Consider the following 17,119-nt stretch of genomic DNA (forward strand, 5'->3'; position numbering starts at 1 on the left):
CCAGGACCTGTGGTGCATTTTAAAATCACTACTACCCTCTAGGGGCAGCAGTAACTTTTCCTTTTGATTCATTTCTCTGCAGAACTGTAGCATAAAGATACTTTTTGAACTTGGACTTATGGCTTTTTTAAAATGCTAAGCCTTTTAATCCTACTCAGGTAATTTGGGGAAAGAAAGCTGGATTAGGAGTGAGAGGATCTGGATTCTTTTCCCTAAATCTGCCACTGATTGTGCTGTATTGCATAGTCACACCTCAGTTACCTTTTGTCTCCTTCAAATAGAATTAGCATCTTGCTTATATGTTTGTGTGTGTATGCATATGTATGTTTTATAACCCTTATTTCCAGGAACCCTAGATAGCTAGACACACACACACACACACACACACACACACACACACACATACAGCACATTCCTGAAAACAGGTATCTAGCAATCCTGGAAATGGCTTATAAACTGATAAATCAGCCCTTGAGATATTTATAATCTTTCTGGGTAGACAAGATGACTAGAAGCCCAGAGATTGTGTTTCTTATAACCAGCTGTGTGATCTTGGACAAATCCCTTCTCCCTGGGACTCATTTTCTTGTGTCAAATAAGAAGAGTTTGATTAGATGGATTTCTAAAGCCCTTTTTAGCTCTGTTATGTGCCCTGATTGTTTAATATAAAGTATGAACTCTGAATGTAGGTGTCCATGGCCCTCTCCAACTTTACCTTTTCATCATTACCTCATGTTATTCCCCTTTCTGTTGTAGCCAGTCTAGATTATGGTTGTGTCCTCTGTTTTCTTGCCCTCTCCTATTTCTTCTACCTTAGCTTATGTTGTCCACCATACCTACAATAGATCCTCCTGTTTGTTTGATTTTTACTCGTTGGAAAGACCTTTTTTCCTTTAAGGCTCAGCCTTTTTTTATGAAGCCTTCCTTGACACTCAAATCTTCCCCAAAAGAAAAGAAAATGAAATATTTTCTTTCTCATATTTTTATAACTTTGGTAGACCTCACTTTGTATATGTGATATCTTCCTTAATCAGAGGTTACTTTTTTTTATCTATGCTTTTCCTAAATCCAACTCTTACTTTTCTCCTATCCTAACTAGATTCTGAATTCCTTAATAACTGAGTTTTTAAAAAAGTTTTATTGATGCCTTTTGTTTTTATATCAGTCACACTGAAATGTACTGCTCCCTCTTTGATTCAAGCCTTCTTATAAAAAAGGGAAAAAATAGTTAAAACCAACTATGACATTGACTTCTACTTCTCCAAGGAAAGGAAAGGAGATGCACTTGCTTATTTTTTAAGCAATTGCATTAGGTAGCTCCAAAGGTTCCTTCCAGCTCTCAGAGTCTTTGATTGTCAAGGGTTAAGCTTAGTGATTAGAATTTTATAAGTTAATTTCATTTTATTTTTTGTTTACATTGTTATATTCATGTTTATGTGGTTCTGTTTACTTTTCATCAGTTCAAATTGATCTTCCCATGTTTCTCTGAATTGCTTTTAGTTGTCTTTTCTTATGGTGCAGTAATATTCCATTGCTGTTCCCCTATTTTGTTTTTTTGTTCTTTGTTGTCACAAATAGTGCATCTTTGAATACTTTCATATATGTGTATGTATGTGTGTATTTTACCCTCCTTGAGCCAAATGAGTAGCAGTGGAATCACGTAGTTCCAAATCATTTTTCACAATGATAGGACCAATTCACAACTCCAAAAATTGTGTTACCTCTTGTGATTTCTCCAACATTCACTATTTTTGTCTTTTGTCATCTTTCTTAGTTTGCTGGGTGTGAGAAGAAATTTTAGAGCTGTTGTGATATGCATTTCTCCTCTTAGTGACTTGGAGCCCTCTTCCATATGGCTGTTAATAAAATGCAGTTCAGTTTTGGAGAATTATGTTTATCCTCTTTGACTACTTATTTGGGAATGCAGCTTTTGCTCTTACGGGAAATTAACACACATTCATCGTAGATATCAGACTTTTTGTTGGAGATGTTTAATGTGAAGATTTTTTTTTAATGACCAACAGTTTTCCTTTATTCTAGCTATATTGATTTTTATGAAATACATTTTCAACTTAATATAATCAAAATTGCCTTTTATCTTTTTTTATTTTAAATTATTTTATTTGTTTTCAGTTTTGTACAATTGCTTCCATATATCTTATATTTTTTTCCCTTCCCTACCACTCCTCCCCCCTCCCTCCTCACTTCCTCCCTGAGACAGCATGCAATCTTATATAGGTTCTGTATACACATTCCTATTAAATACATTTTCACCTTAGTCATGTTACATAAAAGAATTAGAATGAATGGGAGAAACCATAAAACACAACAAAATCAAGAAACAGGAGAAAATGGTCTTCTTCATTCTGTGTTCCAGTTCCATAGTTCTTTCTCTGGATGTGGAAGGCATTTTGCCTTAGAAGTCTATTGGAAATTTTTTAGGTCCTTGCATTGCTGTGAAAGGCTAAGTATATCAGAAAAATTCCTCACACATTGTGGTTGTTGGTGTGTACAAAGTTCTCCTGGTTCTTTTGCTCCTTTCACTCAGCATCAGTTCATATAAGTCTTTCTGAAGTCTTCTTGTTCATCATTTCTTATAGCACAGTAGTATCCCATTACATTCATATACCACAACTTGTTCAGCCATTGCCCAGTTGACGGGCATCCCTTTGATTTCCAGTTTTTGGCCACCACAAAGAGAGAGCTGCTATAAATATTTTTGTACATGTGGGACCCTTTCCCATTTTTATAATCTTTTTGGAATACAGAATTGCCTTTTATCTTGCTCTCTTACATTTCATTAGGAATTCTCTGTCAGCCAAAGTTGCAGCTTTTAAAATGATGCAACCTTATGTATTTATTTTGAATTTCTATTTGGAACTTATGATATGTAGATAGAATGCTGGTCTAAAATTATGCTTTGCTGGTCAAATAAAGAATCTTCCATAAGTACTCAGTATTCTTGGGTTTGGTTATTTCTTATTCTTACTTAATTAGTTTGTTTTACTATTGAATTTTCTGTTTTTTAACCAGTACCCAAAAGTTTTGCTGGTTTATTACTTTAAAATGGAATTTAAAACCCAAAGATGCTATTTCACCTTCATTTTTACTTAAAACAAGTATTTGATAGCAAAGATGCTATTTCACCTTCATTTTTACTTAAAACATTTACTTTTTCTTAATAGAAATTTCATTACTTTATTTAGCTCTTTTTTAGTAATCCCTTGGTAGTTTGATTGGTATCACACTAAATTGGTATATTAATTAGATGGATATTAGCAAGACTGATGCAAGAATAGTGACATCGCTCCAGAAATTATCATAATTTCTGTAAAGAGTGCTTTGTAATTATATGTCTTACATGTCCAGTTATGTTGACTAAGAAATATTTTATGCTTTTTGTTATTATTTTGATGAGGATTTCTCTATAATTTTCTTGCAGTTTTTATAGATGTGCATACACCTCTTGTGGCTTCAGTATCTTCTTAATTTGCAAAATCCGTTAATTATCCCACTTAGAAAACTCCCCGATTTCTCTAGTTTTCAAACAATACCCTCATATTCTCTGCAGATGGAACAGTTTATTGTTAATGTCTTTAATAGTGGTGAGAGAAGGATTCTATTTTACCCCCTGTATTTAGAGGGAAAACTTCGTTTTTTTCATTGTTGAATAATGTCAATTTTCTTTTCCATAGATAATTTTTTGTATTTTAAAAAGCCCCTATATGCTGATATTCTTTAGGGTTTTTTTTTAAATCAAATGAGTGTTGCATTTTGTCACGTGTTTTTTATGCATCTATTAACACTATGTGGTTTTAAGTTTTTATTATGATTAATTATGTTGACTGTTTTTCTCAATGTTCTATCTTTGGTATAAATTCAACTCAGTAATAGTGAATTTATTTCCACAATACTTCAATTGTTTCTTTCTAGCTGCTTGCAATATTTTCTCCTTGACCTGGGAACTCTGGACTTTGGCCACAATGTTCCTAGGAGTTTCTCTTTTTGGATCTCTTTCAGGCGGTGTTCTGTGGATTCCTTGAATATTTATTTTGCCCTCTGATTCTAGAATATCAGGGCAGTTTTCCTTGATAATTTCATGAAAGATGATGTCTAGGCTCTTTTTTTGATCATGACTTTCAGGTAGTCCCATAATTTTTAAATTGTCTCACCTGCATCTATTTTCCAGGTCAAATTGTTTTTCCAATGAGATATTTCACATTATCTTCCATTTTTTCATTCTTTTGGTTTTGTTTTGTGATTTCTTGGTTTCTCATAAAGTCATTAGCCTCCATCTGTTCCATTCTAATTTTGAAAGAATTGTTTTCTTCAGTGAGCTTTTGAACCTTCTTTTCCATTTGGCTAATTCTGCTTTTGAAAGCATTCTTCTCCTCATTGTCTTTTTGACCCTCTTTTGCCAATTGAGTTAGCCTATTTTTCAAGGTGTTATTTTCTTCAGCATGTTTTTGGGTCTCCTTTAGCAAGCTGTTGACCTGCTTTTCATGCTTTTCTTGCATCTCTCTCATTTCTCTTCCCAGTTTTTCCTCCGCCTCTCTAACTTGATTTTCAAAATCCTTTTTGAGCTCTTCCATGGCCTGAGCCCATTGAATATTTATTCTGGATGTTTGGGATACAGAAGCCTTGACTTCTACGTCTTTCCCTGATGGTAAGCATTGTTCTTCCTCATCAGAAAGGAAGGGAGGAGATTTATGTTCACCAAGAAAGTAGCCTTTTCTATGGTCTTATTTTTTTTCCCTTTTCTGGGCATTTTCCCAGCCACTTACTTGACTTCTGAGTGTCCTCTCCACACCCACCTGGCCTCCAGATCCACCCAGCCTCCACCCAACCAACGCTTGGGGTCTGAGATTCAAATGTTGCTTCCCAGCCCCAGGGCTTTGGTGGGGCTGGGCTGCTATTCATTGTGAGATTAAGTTCAGGTGCTCAGGTCGGGGCAGGGTCACTTCAGGTGGCTTAGTTCCCTCAGGGGGTTTATGCAGAGACCTTCAACAATGGATCCGAGCTCCTGCCTGCTCTGGGAGCCCCGTTTGCTGCTGCCTCCTCTGCTGCTTCCCGAGGGAGCCTGAGTTATGGGGGCACCCCACTCCCCTCTCCCCGAACTGAAAAGCCCCTCTCACTGACCTTTGCTGCCTGTGGGTGGAGGGACCTGTGTGGCTGCTGGAGATTCTCTCCCTGAAGCCTGCTGGGATCTGCTCCTCTTGGTGCTGCGTGGCCAAGCCAGGGCTGGGCTCTGCTCCGGGTTCATTGCGCGAGGAACCTTTCGGGTCAGTTTTTCAGGTCTCTCTGGAACAGAAATCTCCTCTGCTCTGTTGTTGTGTGGCTTCTGCTGCTCTCGAATTTGTTGGCAGTTCTTCTTTATAGGTATTTTATGGGCTGTGGGTTTGGAGCTAGCATATGTGTGTCTTTCTACTCCGCCATCTTGGCTCCTCCCCCCAGTAATAGTGAATTTATTTAAATTTATTTAAAATGTTTATTTTTTAGTATTAGTGTTAGTATATAGTATTAGTGATATTAGGTCTATAGCATCTTTCTCTGCTTTATAACTTTTTGCTTCAGTTATTATGACCATACTTGTCTAATAGGCATTTGGTAGGGTGCTTTCTTTCTGAATTTTTGGGAATAATTTGTGTAGCATCTTTTTTTAAAATTCAATTTTATTTTCAGTTCCAAATTCTCTCATCTCTACTCCCTCCCTCACTCATTGAAGACAAGAAATATAATACTCATTATACATATGAAGTGAAGCCTAATAATATAAATCTTAATTGCACTTTTAAATATTTTCTAGAAATTACCTAAAAATTTATATGTGGACTCAGAGGTTTATTCCTCTTTGGTAGTTCATTTTTAGTTTTTTAAATTTTTGTGAGATTGGGTAGTTTGAGATATATTTTCCTTTAAATTATTTGTTTTCCTGGTGATATAATAGTGCATAGTATTTTTTAATCATTTTTATTTCTGTTCAGTTGGCAATTTACTATGTTTTTATTTTGCTAATTTTACTTTTATTGTTGGTCATTTTTACAATTTTTCCCCCTTATATTTACTTAAGGAATTTTCAATATTTTTCCATTTCTGTGTATTTGACTTGGTTAATTTGTTAATTCTAAAGTTTAAAAAAAATTATGCTCAGTGCATCAATCATCTTGTTTTTCTGTTTTGTTAAAATGTGTTTTTAAAGATAAAATTGCTTTAGGTGCATTCTCCTTAAATTTTTATCATTGTTATTCTTTTTCATGTAATTAGTTTCTATGATTTGTTCTATAACCTCATAACTTAGGATGTCAATATTAAGACTCCCTGGTCTGTGTCTTTTGCTTATATTCATGTATTCCTGTTCTGTGGTTTGTGAGAGATGTTTAATAATGCTGTCTTTTTACTTTTATTTACAAGTTCCATGTGTACTAATAACATGTCTGCTTTTGTAAAGGTACCATGTGATATTGAGAAATGTGTATTCTTTAATCATGTAGATGTCATCATTTTTCTAATCTTAATTTCAGCTGTCTTGCTTATTAGCTTTCAGTTAGATTTATTCAGTTCTAAGAGGAGTATAAAGCCTTCTATATTTTTTATAGCCTTTTTGTACTGTAGTTAAATTTTACTTTTATGAATTTAGGTGCTATGTGCCGTTTTATACACATATTTCATTTAATATTTCTCCTTTTATTTCTCACTATTGAAGATTTTTGTTTTGTCTATACATAGTCAATTTTATTCCAGCCTTCTCCCATTTTCATTCTGTATGTCTTTGTTTTTTAAATGTAGTTATTTGCAGCATCTTTTTAAAAACTATTGCTCCCTCTTTTATTGGATTGTTTAATCCATTTTCCTCTAAGATTGTGCCTGTTAGGTTTCTGTTTTTCTCCTCTTGAATTGATTTCATCCTTTCCTTTTGTCAGATTTCAATGTAGAATCTTTGTGGTATATTGTTATAATCTCTAAGTAGTATTTTAGGTAGAATTTTTGCATTGATATTCATTAGTGAAATTGGTCTATAATTTTCCTTTCTCTGTTTTACCTTCTCCTGGTTTAGGTATCAGTGCCATGTTTATTTCATAAGAGGAGTTTAGTAGGATCTCTTCTTTGCCTATTATTCTGAACAATTTATTTAATATTGGAATTAATTGTTTTTTAAATGTTTGGTAGAAGTCACTTGTAAACCCATCTAGTTCTGATGCTTTTTTCTTAGGAAGCTCACTTATGGCTTGTTCAACTTCTTTTTTCCAAAATAGGTTTACTTAGATACTCTATTTCCTCCTCTGATAATCTGGGCAGGTTATGTTAATTTTAAATCTGTTTCCGTTGTTGTTTGTTAAATATAATTTTATGATTTGAAAAGTGTATATTTAATATTTCTGCTTTTCTGCATTTAACCATAAAGTTTTTATGGCCTAATATGTGGTCAGTTTGTGTAAAGGTGCCATATTCTGCTGAGAAAAAGATATATTCCCTTTCTGTTCTCATTTGGTTCTATCCAGATGGTCCATCTTATCTTACTTATCTAAGATTATATTAATCTCCTTGACTTCTTATTAGTTGGTATGGATTTATCTAGTTCTGAGGGGAAGCTTGAAATCCTCCACTATTTTAGTTTTGCTATCTATTTTCATCTGTAATTCATTTACTTTTTCCTTTAAAAATAAGAATGCTTTAGTGTTTGTTCCATAGTGTTGATATTACTTCGTCATGTAATGTACCTTTTAGTATGTTGTTTTTCCCTAATTATCTCTTAATTAAATCTATTTTACCTTTAATTTTACCAGAGATCATGATGTCTACCCTTCTCACTTTTTTTAAATCAGCTGAAGCATGATAAATTCTACTCCGGCCCTTTTTTTTTTTTTTTTAAACTTTACGTGTGTCTCATTTTAAAATGTGTTTCTTGCAAACAACACATTGTCAGCTTTTGAGTTTTGAATCATTCTGGTATCCATTTTCATTTTATGGGTGAGTTCATCCCATTCACATTTAAAGAATTTTTTTTTTTTTTTTTGAGGCATTTGGGGTTAAGTGACTTGCCCATTATCATACAGCTAACTTGTTAAATGTCAAGTGTCTGAGGCTGGTGTTCAACTCAGGTCCTCCTGACTCCAGGGCTGGTGCTCTATCCACTGTGCCACCTAGCTGTCCTTTACATTCAAAGGTATAATTATTATTTTTTCTCATTATCTTTCGTTCTCACTCTCTATTTACCCTGTCCCTCCTCAGAAATCTAATTGACTTCTGACCACTGCCTCCTTAATCTCCATGTTACTCTTCTAAAAGTCTTTCCCTTATGCTATCCCCTTGCCCTCCTATTTCTCTGTAAGTTAAGAAAACATATATCCTAGTAAATGTATGTTATCCCTTCTTTAACTCAGTTCTGATTGAGAAGAAAGTTTCCACATTAACTGCCCTCCACCCTGTCATCCCTTCCACTGTAACAGTTCTTCCATTCATGTCTCTTTTATGTGAGAAAATTTGCTTCATTTTACCTCACCCTATCCAATTTCATTTTTTAGGATTGTTCCATTATAATCAACTCTACCCCAAGTCTTCAGTCTGTTTATATTCTTTCAAACTACCCTTAGCAATAGCAATATTCTTAAGAGTTTAAATAGAACTTTACCATATAAGAAGTAAACAAATTCCTTACAATTAGTCTTTCATGTTTACCTTCTTATGTTTTTCCTGATTCTTGTAAGTCAGATTTTCTGTTCCGTTCTGATGTTTTTCTCACGATTATCTGAAAGTCCTTTAGTTCATTAAATATTTAAACTTTTTTTTTTTAAACTTGAAAGATTACATGCTTTTTTGGGTAGGTTATTCTGGGTTGCAGAATATTGCCCTTTGGAATATTCTGTTGTATACCTTTTGGTCTTTTAATTCAGAAGCTGCTAAATCTTGTGTTATCCTGACTGTAGCTCCACATTATTTAAATTGTTTCTTCCTACTTGTTTTTGTAACGTTTTCCCCTTGACCCTGGAACTTTGAAACTCAGCTATAATTCCTGTGAGTTTCCATTTTGAGATCTCTTTTAAATTGTAGTGATCTGTGGATTTTTTTTCAATTTCTATTTTACCCTTTAGTTTTAAAACTTTAGGGCGATATTCCTCAGTAATTTCTTTAAGTATAGTGTCTACACAGCTTTTGATCATAACTTTCAGGTAGTCCAACAATTATTATATTGTTTCTTCTCTGTCTGTTTTCCAGCTTGGTTGTTCTTCTAATGACATGTTTTGCATTTTCTTATATTTTTTTGTTCTTTTGATTTTTTAAAAAAATTTCTTGATATCTTATAAAATCATTAGCTTCCCCTTGCCCAATTCTTGCCCAATAACCCCAAGTTTTAAGGGGTATTCAGTACATTTTAAGATCATTTTTCCCAATTGGCTGACTTTCTTTTTATAATTTTCTTGCTTTTTTTGGCATTACTCATTTATTTTTCTAGTTTTTCTTCAGCTTCTTTTATTTGATGATTTAAAGCACTTTTCAGACTCTTCCAACAACTCTTGGGCTTGTGACCATTTACATTTTTTCTTTGAAGCTTTACAAGAAGCTATTTTGTCTTCTCCCAAGTTTGAACCCAGAGCTTCTCTATTACCATAGTTGCTATCTATGGTCAGATTCTTTCTGTTTTTCACTCATTCTTTTTTTAACAGCCCATTTCTTCTTTAACAGCCCATTTCATTTCTGTTAACTTCATCTTAAGAGTCAGACTCTGCTCCTGGGGTGTCGGGATAAAGTTTCAGGCTAAATTTTTTTTGTGCTGTTGTTTTCCGGGCTCTGTTTGGGTTCTGACCTCTTAATCCTTCCAGTGTTCTATGATTCAAGGCTAGGTGTTGTCATTGTACCTTGTACTTCTGGTTCGTACCTTGGTCTGTGTAAGTGATCTCCACTCCTCAACTGTGACCAGGGCCCCCAGCACTGCTACCATCACACTCTTGGTCCTTATAGTGGCTGCAAGTATCAGCTCACCCCTCTGCCCTTGAACTGAACTGGGGATTCTACTCTTTTGTGAGTGACCACAAGTAGTAGGGCCTCTACCCCTGGGATCACACACAGTGGATGTGTGCTTACCCCTCCGTGACTGCAATCACAGCCTAGGACAGGGTCTGGTCAGCATTTCTGGGCCTACTGTCCAGCACCATCAGAGGGCTCCTGCAGTCTTCCCTGAGCAATTACGGCCTCCCCCCCCCCCCCCCCCCCTTCACCCCATTGTCTATAGAAGTTAAGGCTCTTGGCTTATATAGCTGCCCTCAGGGTTTGCTGTTTGTTGACTTGGCAAGAAGTAGCTGCAATTCAGTCAGCTTCACTTCACTTCAATTCCACCATCCTGAAAGGTCAGATCTTCCTTTCCTAAGGATCCTCCCATGTTGTCTTGGGCTGGATGACTGCTTTAATTAACTTTTAATTGATTCTGCTGCGCTAAAATTTAAGGCATTATTTTCAGTTATTTGGGAGAGCCAAGTAGTTTCCTGCCTTATTTTACCATCCTCACACAATTCACTCTTTAGTATCTTTAATTTTAGATTTACTATCCTGATACACTTATGCTGTCTGGCCTCAGATACTAGCTTTGTTACCTCAGGCAAGTCATTCAACTTTTGTTTGCCTCTATTTCTTCATCTGGAAAATGGGGATAGAGATAGAACCTACCTTATAGGGTTGCTGTGAGGCATAAATGAGATCATTTTTTTGTAAAGTGTTTAGCACAATGTCAGGCACTTAGAGGTCATGTGAATCTATCTACACCATAACTTTGTCCTAGTCAGTTGTCAGCACTTCCATATTTTTCTGGTTATATTTCTTTTATTTTTAAAATAAATTTATTTTTAGTTTTCAACATTCACTTCCATATATTTTCTCCATCTCCCTCCTCTTTCTCCTCCCCAAGATGGCATACATTCTGATATAGGCCCTCCATGTACCTTCTTATTAAACATATTTTCCCATCAGTCATGTTGTATAAAAGAATTAGAAGGAATGGTAGAAACCATGAGGAAAAACAAAACAAAAAAAGAGCAAAAAGTCTGCTTCATTCTGCATTCAGACTCCATAGTTCTTTCTCTGGATGTGGATGGCATTTTCCATCATGGATCTTTTGGAGTTGTTTTAGGTCCTTGCATTGCTGAGAAGAGCTAAGCCTATCTAAGTCAATCATTGTACAGTGTGACTGTTACTATGTACAGTGTTCTCATGTTTCTGCTCATTTCACTCAGCATCAGTTCATATACGTCTTTTGAGATTTTTTTGAAGGCAGCCTGTTCATCATTTCTTATAGCACAGTAATATTCCATTACATTCATATACCACAACTTGTTCAGCCATTTCTCAATTGATGGGCATCTCCTCAATTTCTAGTTCTTGGCCACCACAAAAAGAGCTGCTATAAATATTTTTGTACATATTGGGTTCTTTTCCCATTTTTAGGATCTCTCTGAGCTACAGCCCTAGAAGCTGGGTCAAATGGTATGCTCATTTTTATAGTTCTGGTTATTTGTCTTAAAGTAAGTTTTTGCTGGTACCTTTTGGTTTTTATTTCACCTGTATTTTCCAGTGAATACCTCTGTTTATGTTTTTGCATATTAACTTGTATAATGGATTTGTAGCTAGTTGTCCTTTCTAGGCAAAGGGACTATTGTTTTTCCAAAGAAAAACATAGTGCTGTTTTCAAAATCACTAAATTTGTTGTTCACTCTTTTCCAATTCTTCATGACCCCATTTGGAAGTTTTCCGTTTTTCAGCTCATTTTACACATAAGGAATTTGAGGTAAACAGGGTCAAGTGACAGGGTCTAAGTTTCTGAGCCTGTCTTTGAACTCAGGAAGCCTGATTTCAGGCCCAGCACTTTATCCACTGTGAGATCCAGCCACCATTAAATTTATCTTTTATATAAACTCATGAGAAAACTAAATTTGAGTTTTCTTGATTTGATAGTGAGCCTATTTTACTTATTCTTATAAAGAAACCCTACTAAAGTTCCCTTTCAAAAGAGGAATTAGTACAGATTTGAGAAGCTTAAAAATAATTTGCATATAGATATAACCTATAGATATTTGAAGAGGTAAACGTATTAATTTTGTAAGATAGGAAGGTTGGGCAGAGGAGAATTAAATCAGCTAATTAATTAAATGTTTTATGTCAGTTCTACCTGACCAAATCTGTGAATTTTTATTATTCCTTTAATTCTGAAAAACATGCTCTGATTGAGCTAAAAGAATTGTCTCAAAAATAAATCTTTACAAGATACAAATCACAGTTAGGACTTTATTTTCCGTTTCAGGTTGACAGGCCAAGTCCTTGAAAATAAATATTTTCCCCCTTTTTTTCTCTTTCGTTTTCTGTCAGAATATGGCTTGAATACTGTTTCAGGTTTTTTTTTTTTTGAATTTCAAAAGGGCGGGTAACAATTCATTTTTATGGAGAAGAGTGCCAGTGAAGAGGTTCTTGTGGGTATAGTGGGGAAAAAAACCCAACACGTTGCGGAGTCCTAGGACTCAATGACCTTACCTACATCGCTTGACTTTCCTGGGGCTTAGTTCTGACCTCCGTTCCAGCTCTACGCCCTGGTTCAGTTTGAGCTACAGCTACAAAGAGCCTCAGGCCTCAGAAGTCCTGGGGGAAAGTGCCCTCGCCTTGCCCCAGGCGGGCGGACCAAAACACCATAAAATCCCTCACACTGGTCTCAGCATTTGGAGCCTGGCCAGAGATTTGGGGATCACTAATTAACTACTGCAGTCTGACAGAGTACGATGCGAAGCTCCTCTCTCGTCCTCGAACTGGGCTTTCTGAATTTCCTTCCCTGTGAGATCGGTACCGATTGGTTTGTTACAGCCTGTGCCACGTGCTTCCCAGCCAAACGTAATTGATTTAACTTTGTCACGTGGAATTTGTAAGTCGGTAGGGAGGGAGGGGAAGGTGAAACGGACCTGCCTGGAAGATCTGTGGGCCGCCACGCCCCCTCGCGTGCCCCGCCCTCTCCTCCTGTTTGGCGGCGGGGGGGGGGGGGGGGGGGGGAGGGGGGGAGCCTTTCCCCAGCCCCCTGCTCGCTCCGCCCTACGTCATTGAAGCTGGCGGGGCGGGGCCGCCTGCTTTGTTGAGCTCTGCTGCTCCGGTCCCACACCGCCCTCTCTCCTCCCTCCCCCGTTCTTCCCTCTCCCCCCTTCCCCGTCGGCCGAGCTCCCGCCTGCCTCCTTCAGGGATGGCGGGGGAAGGAGAGCGCGCCCGCCCCTCCGCACCGGGAGAGCCCGCTCCCAGCGTCGGGTCTCATGTGTGATGCGCGGGGCGGGCGCGGGGCCCCTCGGTCGTCACCGCCGGTTCTCCGGAGCCCTGGACGCGATGGCTTTGGTCAGGCTGGGCCGTGTGAGTTGGTGCGCCGTGCGCCTGAATGCGGCCGAGGTTAGCGGACGTGCCCGCGAGTTAGCGTAACGGCTTGGACGAAGGAGAAGTTTCCTCCCTGCCCCGGTTTCTTACTTGTGTGTTTGCTCCTTTTTTCTTTTTACTTGTTTGGAAGTGAAGCGATGTCTGGGAAGAATGAAGAGCCCCCAGTTAGTGGGGTTGTTACCGTTGTGATAATACGCTGATTGAAAAACTGAGGATTACTCACAAGGAGGTATCTGATCTTTTCTAGCACCTGATGATTTAGTTACGCGAGTTGATAGTGTGCCTTATCATCCTGCATAAAACTATTTCCACAAATAAATTTTCCCCGTTAGGCTTTTGATAAGGGACCATCGCAAAACTTTTTAAAGAATTGGATCACAGAGAGCGGTTCATAAGTTTACTAAGGATAGCTGTAGGTTTTAAGAGGCTCACGCCCCTTTAAATTGTTCCCGTCATACTGACTATTTGTGGAAGGCCGCTCTGTGCAGTGAGGTAGAAGGAACGTTGGACGTGGGGTCCCGAGGAGCGCCCGGGCCGGCCCTGCCCCCCTCTTCCCGGAGACGTTCGTGCTCCGTAAGCAGCAGCGTGTGCCCAGTCACGGCGTGGGACCCGGGACAACTGCTGGTGCTCACGCTCCGGCCCGAACCAGCTTTTAGTTTTGGTGTTCGAAGTAACTACAGGAACTTCGGAACTCTACCCAGAGGGTGAAAAGAGATATCTCAACGACAGTATCACAAAGATGTCTGCATTCCCTGCGAAGGGGTCAGTTGCAACTAAGGCACCCTGTCTCGTCTGTGCTACACCTCCACGTTGGAGTCCCCCAGCGCCCTTGCGCCCATCTTTTATTGCCCTCTTGTTCAATACAGAAGCAGCCCGTTTCTTTTTTAAGGTTGGAAGTATATCTGATTACGAGCTTTAACCCCCGCCCCACACGCCCTTTCTCATCTGTAATTTACTGTGATCAATTTATGTCCCCCATACATCTCTTCCATGCCTTCTGGGTGATGTAATTTTGATTGCTCAGAAATCGTGTTTTGTGATTTGAAACTTTACAGCTTCACTGAAAAAATACTGATGTTAAAAAAGAGGGAAATATATTTCAAGGAAAATCTTGGTGCTACCAAAAGTAATGTACGGTTTCCCAAAAGCAATCCACTCTGCACTCTTCCTCCCATTTGGTAGTGCTTTCAAATACTTTTGAGGTTCTCTTTTTTTCTTCCCCTTTCTTCATAGGCTCCCTTTAGGTCTGTGGTATGGTATTGTTTTATAAGGGAAGAAGAAAAGGAAACATTGTACTCTAGGGAGGGGCTTGACAAGTATGCTTTGGATTCAGGAACCAGACAAATAGTAAAGTCACTTATTTCTCTTTTCCTAAGCCTTCCTGCAGAAGATGAAACTTCCCAGGTACTGCTGTCTTCTGGTTCTTTCTTTAAAATGAACAGATCAAGTTACAACTTCTCACTCCCTACGAGATGATGGCCAAAATCCCTATTCTTCTTGCATTTTGTCCCCTTTCTACCTGTCCTGTCCCGTCTCAGCCTGTTCTTGAACACAAAATCTGTGTTCTACTGAAACTAGTTGGTTGGCTTTCTTTTATGTATACCTCCAGCAGTGAAGGCTCCACTCCTCTCCCCCTCATTCCATGAAGTCTTCTTTCTATGAACCAGCCACAATTTTTCATCTGAATTTATAGCTCTTCTTACCCATCATTGTCAGTTAATTATGTATTACTTAGAAACATCACGTGATGATTTAGTCTTCTATAATTGTAAAACTCTTGAATAGTTTAATTTTAAAATTTGTTCTGTCTTTTCTCAGTTAAATACTAAGTTTCTTGAGGGCAGGGACCATCTAGTACTTTTATCTTCTATTTAAAAAAATATTGTAAAGTAAAGGTTAACAGAAAAATATTAGCTAATTTTGCTGGTATTCTGTTTGAAATAGAAATTCTATGTTAAGTGACATCATTTATGTATGAACAGTGTAATACAATATAGTCTAGATGTGGCATGTTAAGTTCTTGTAAAAAGATATGTTCCCTGAAGTCTTCAGGCCTGGGATAGAAAGAAAATTTGTATTGTTATTAAAATATTCAAAACAGTGTCTTTCAGCTTTACCTCTCAAAACAACTCCCTCTTGTAAGTTTCCCAGGTTTTGGTTGCTGAATAGCTTTGTTATTAAATGGTAATCACTTGCCTGTGTTTTCTTACTTACAAAATCAAAGTGTACCTGCTAATTCACAGCTATTAGCAAGGAATTAACAAAGTCAAAAGCTAGCTTTTTGTACCGCTCTTGCTACTGGATAATGGGGACCCAGAATTTGAAAGCTGTGCTCTTGTTTGGACCCTTTTCTTTTACAGCTTTCTGTTTTGTTTGATGTTGGTAAGGGAAAATGAGTACTTCAGTTGAGGATTTTGTACTCAAGATTAGTAAACTTTTGTATGATAATTCACTCAGCAACTGATTTGATGCCAGTGCCTACTCTTAAAGTGGAAGGGGGAGGAGAGGGTAACATAGGAATAAAGACTTGGTATGTTTGTCTAACTGTATAAAAATATACTATGAATTACCTCATTGATGCTGAGTAATTATTAAAAATATATTTTAAAAATCTAACCTTTAAAGTAACCTTTCTTATTTTTTCTTTTTCTTTAGATTCTTTCTGAAGTCCATTATTCCAACTTGTGAGCAGTTATGAGTACCCCAGGAGCTTCAGCAACAGCTGCAATGAAGCTAAAACAGAACATCAATCCTGTTCTTTTATGTTTCATAAACTTTGTCATTTTGATCTACACAATTTTAACATACATTCCATTTTACCTCATATGTGGATCAAGACAAGCCAGATCCAATCAACTTAAAGCAAGGCCTGTAAACAGACAGCCTAATGCAGCCTACCGCTCTGTCAACAGCCTGCACGGTTTAGCTTCTGTGCTGTACCCTGGATGTGACACACTTGATAAAGTTTTTAAGTATGCAGAGAACAAATTTAAAGACAAAAGGCTTCTGGGAACACGTGAAGTACTAATTGAGGAAGACGAAGTGCAACCAAATGGAAAAATTTTTAAAAAGGTAAGCAGGGCTTTGTTTCTGATAAGAGTCTACAAATCAAATGGGTTGGTAGCAGTGAGGGACTGAGAACTTTTACTTCTCCAAGTTTTGAAAATTTCAAAAGTAGAGAAATGACTAGTTTTTTTATGCCCATTCCTTAGTCATCTTCGAAGTACCCGTAGATATAAGGGTCTTCAAACATCTAAGGCTAACAGGCAGTGGGAGAGATAATATACTATACCTCCTGGCCTCAGGAGGATGGCCTCATAGACCTTAAATTTCCCAAATTACTCCAGCATTTGAAGTATTTCCTTCCTGTTGCCTCCGGTTTCAAATAGTTCAGAAGCTATCATAACTCCTCCTACCTTTTCAGTCTTCTTACACCTTATTCTTCAAAACATTTTTCTATCTAATGACTGGCATTCTCTCTGTTCACCCAAACTTTAGACTCTTGACTCTAGGCACTAGTTTAGAATACTTTTCTTCCTGCACGAGACCTGTTGATCTCTTTGGTGTCCTTTAAGTCCCAATTAAAATTCTACCTCCTATAGAAAGCATTCCTCTGTCCCTTTTAATTCCAATATCTTTCCTCTGTTAATGATTTCCCATTCTGTGTATAGCTTGTTTTGTATATATTTGTTTGCTTTTTGTTTCCCTTATTAGATTGTAAGCTACTTGAAGG

At 37.5% G+C, this 17,119-nt stretch overlaps 1 protein-coding gene across 8 annotated transcripts in view; it reads left to right on the forward strand.

Annotated features, from left to right (window-relative positions):
* Window positions 1-17,119, forward strand: part of ACSL3 (acyl-CoA synthetase long chain family member 3) — an 87,692-nt gene that overhangs the window by 22,205 nt on the left and 48,368 nt on the right. For 3 of the 8 annotated variants that reach the window (XM_072617952.1, XM_072617946.1, XM_072617953.1), the window contains exons 1-2: window positions 13,125-13,615; window positions 16,042-16,458. In XM_072617952.1, coding sequence (XP_072474053.1) covers window positions 16,081-16,458 — 378 coding nt within the window. In that variant the 5' untranslated portion in view covers window positions 13,125-13,615; window positions 16,042-16,080. Of the gene's footprint in view, window positions 1-13,098; window positions 13,616-14,126; window positions 14,149-14,186; window positions 14,276-16,041; window positions 16,459-17,119 lie in introns of those variants that run through there. The other 5 variants (XM_072617950.1, XM_072617948.1, XM_072617951.1 and 2 more) reach the window with 5 other exon arrangements.

Source organism: Notamacropus eugenii, chromosome 6, assembly GCF_028372415.1.
Source record: "Notamacropus eugenii isolate mMacEug1 chromosome 6, mMacEug1.pri_v2, whole genome shotgun sequence".
NCBI lineage: Eukaryota > Metazoa > Chordata > Mammalia > Diprotodontia > Macropodidae > Notamacropus > Notamacropus eugenii.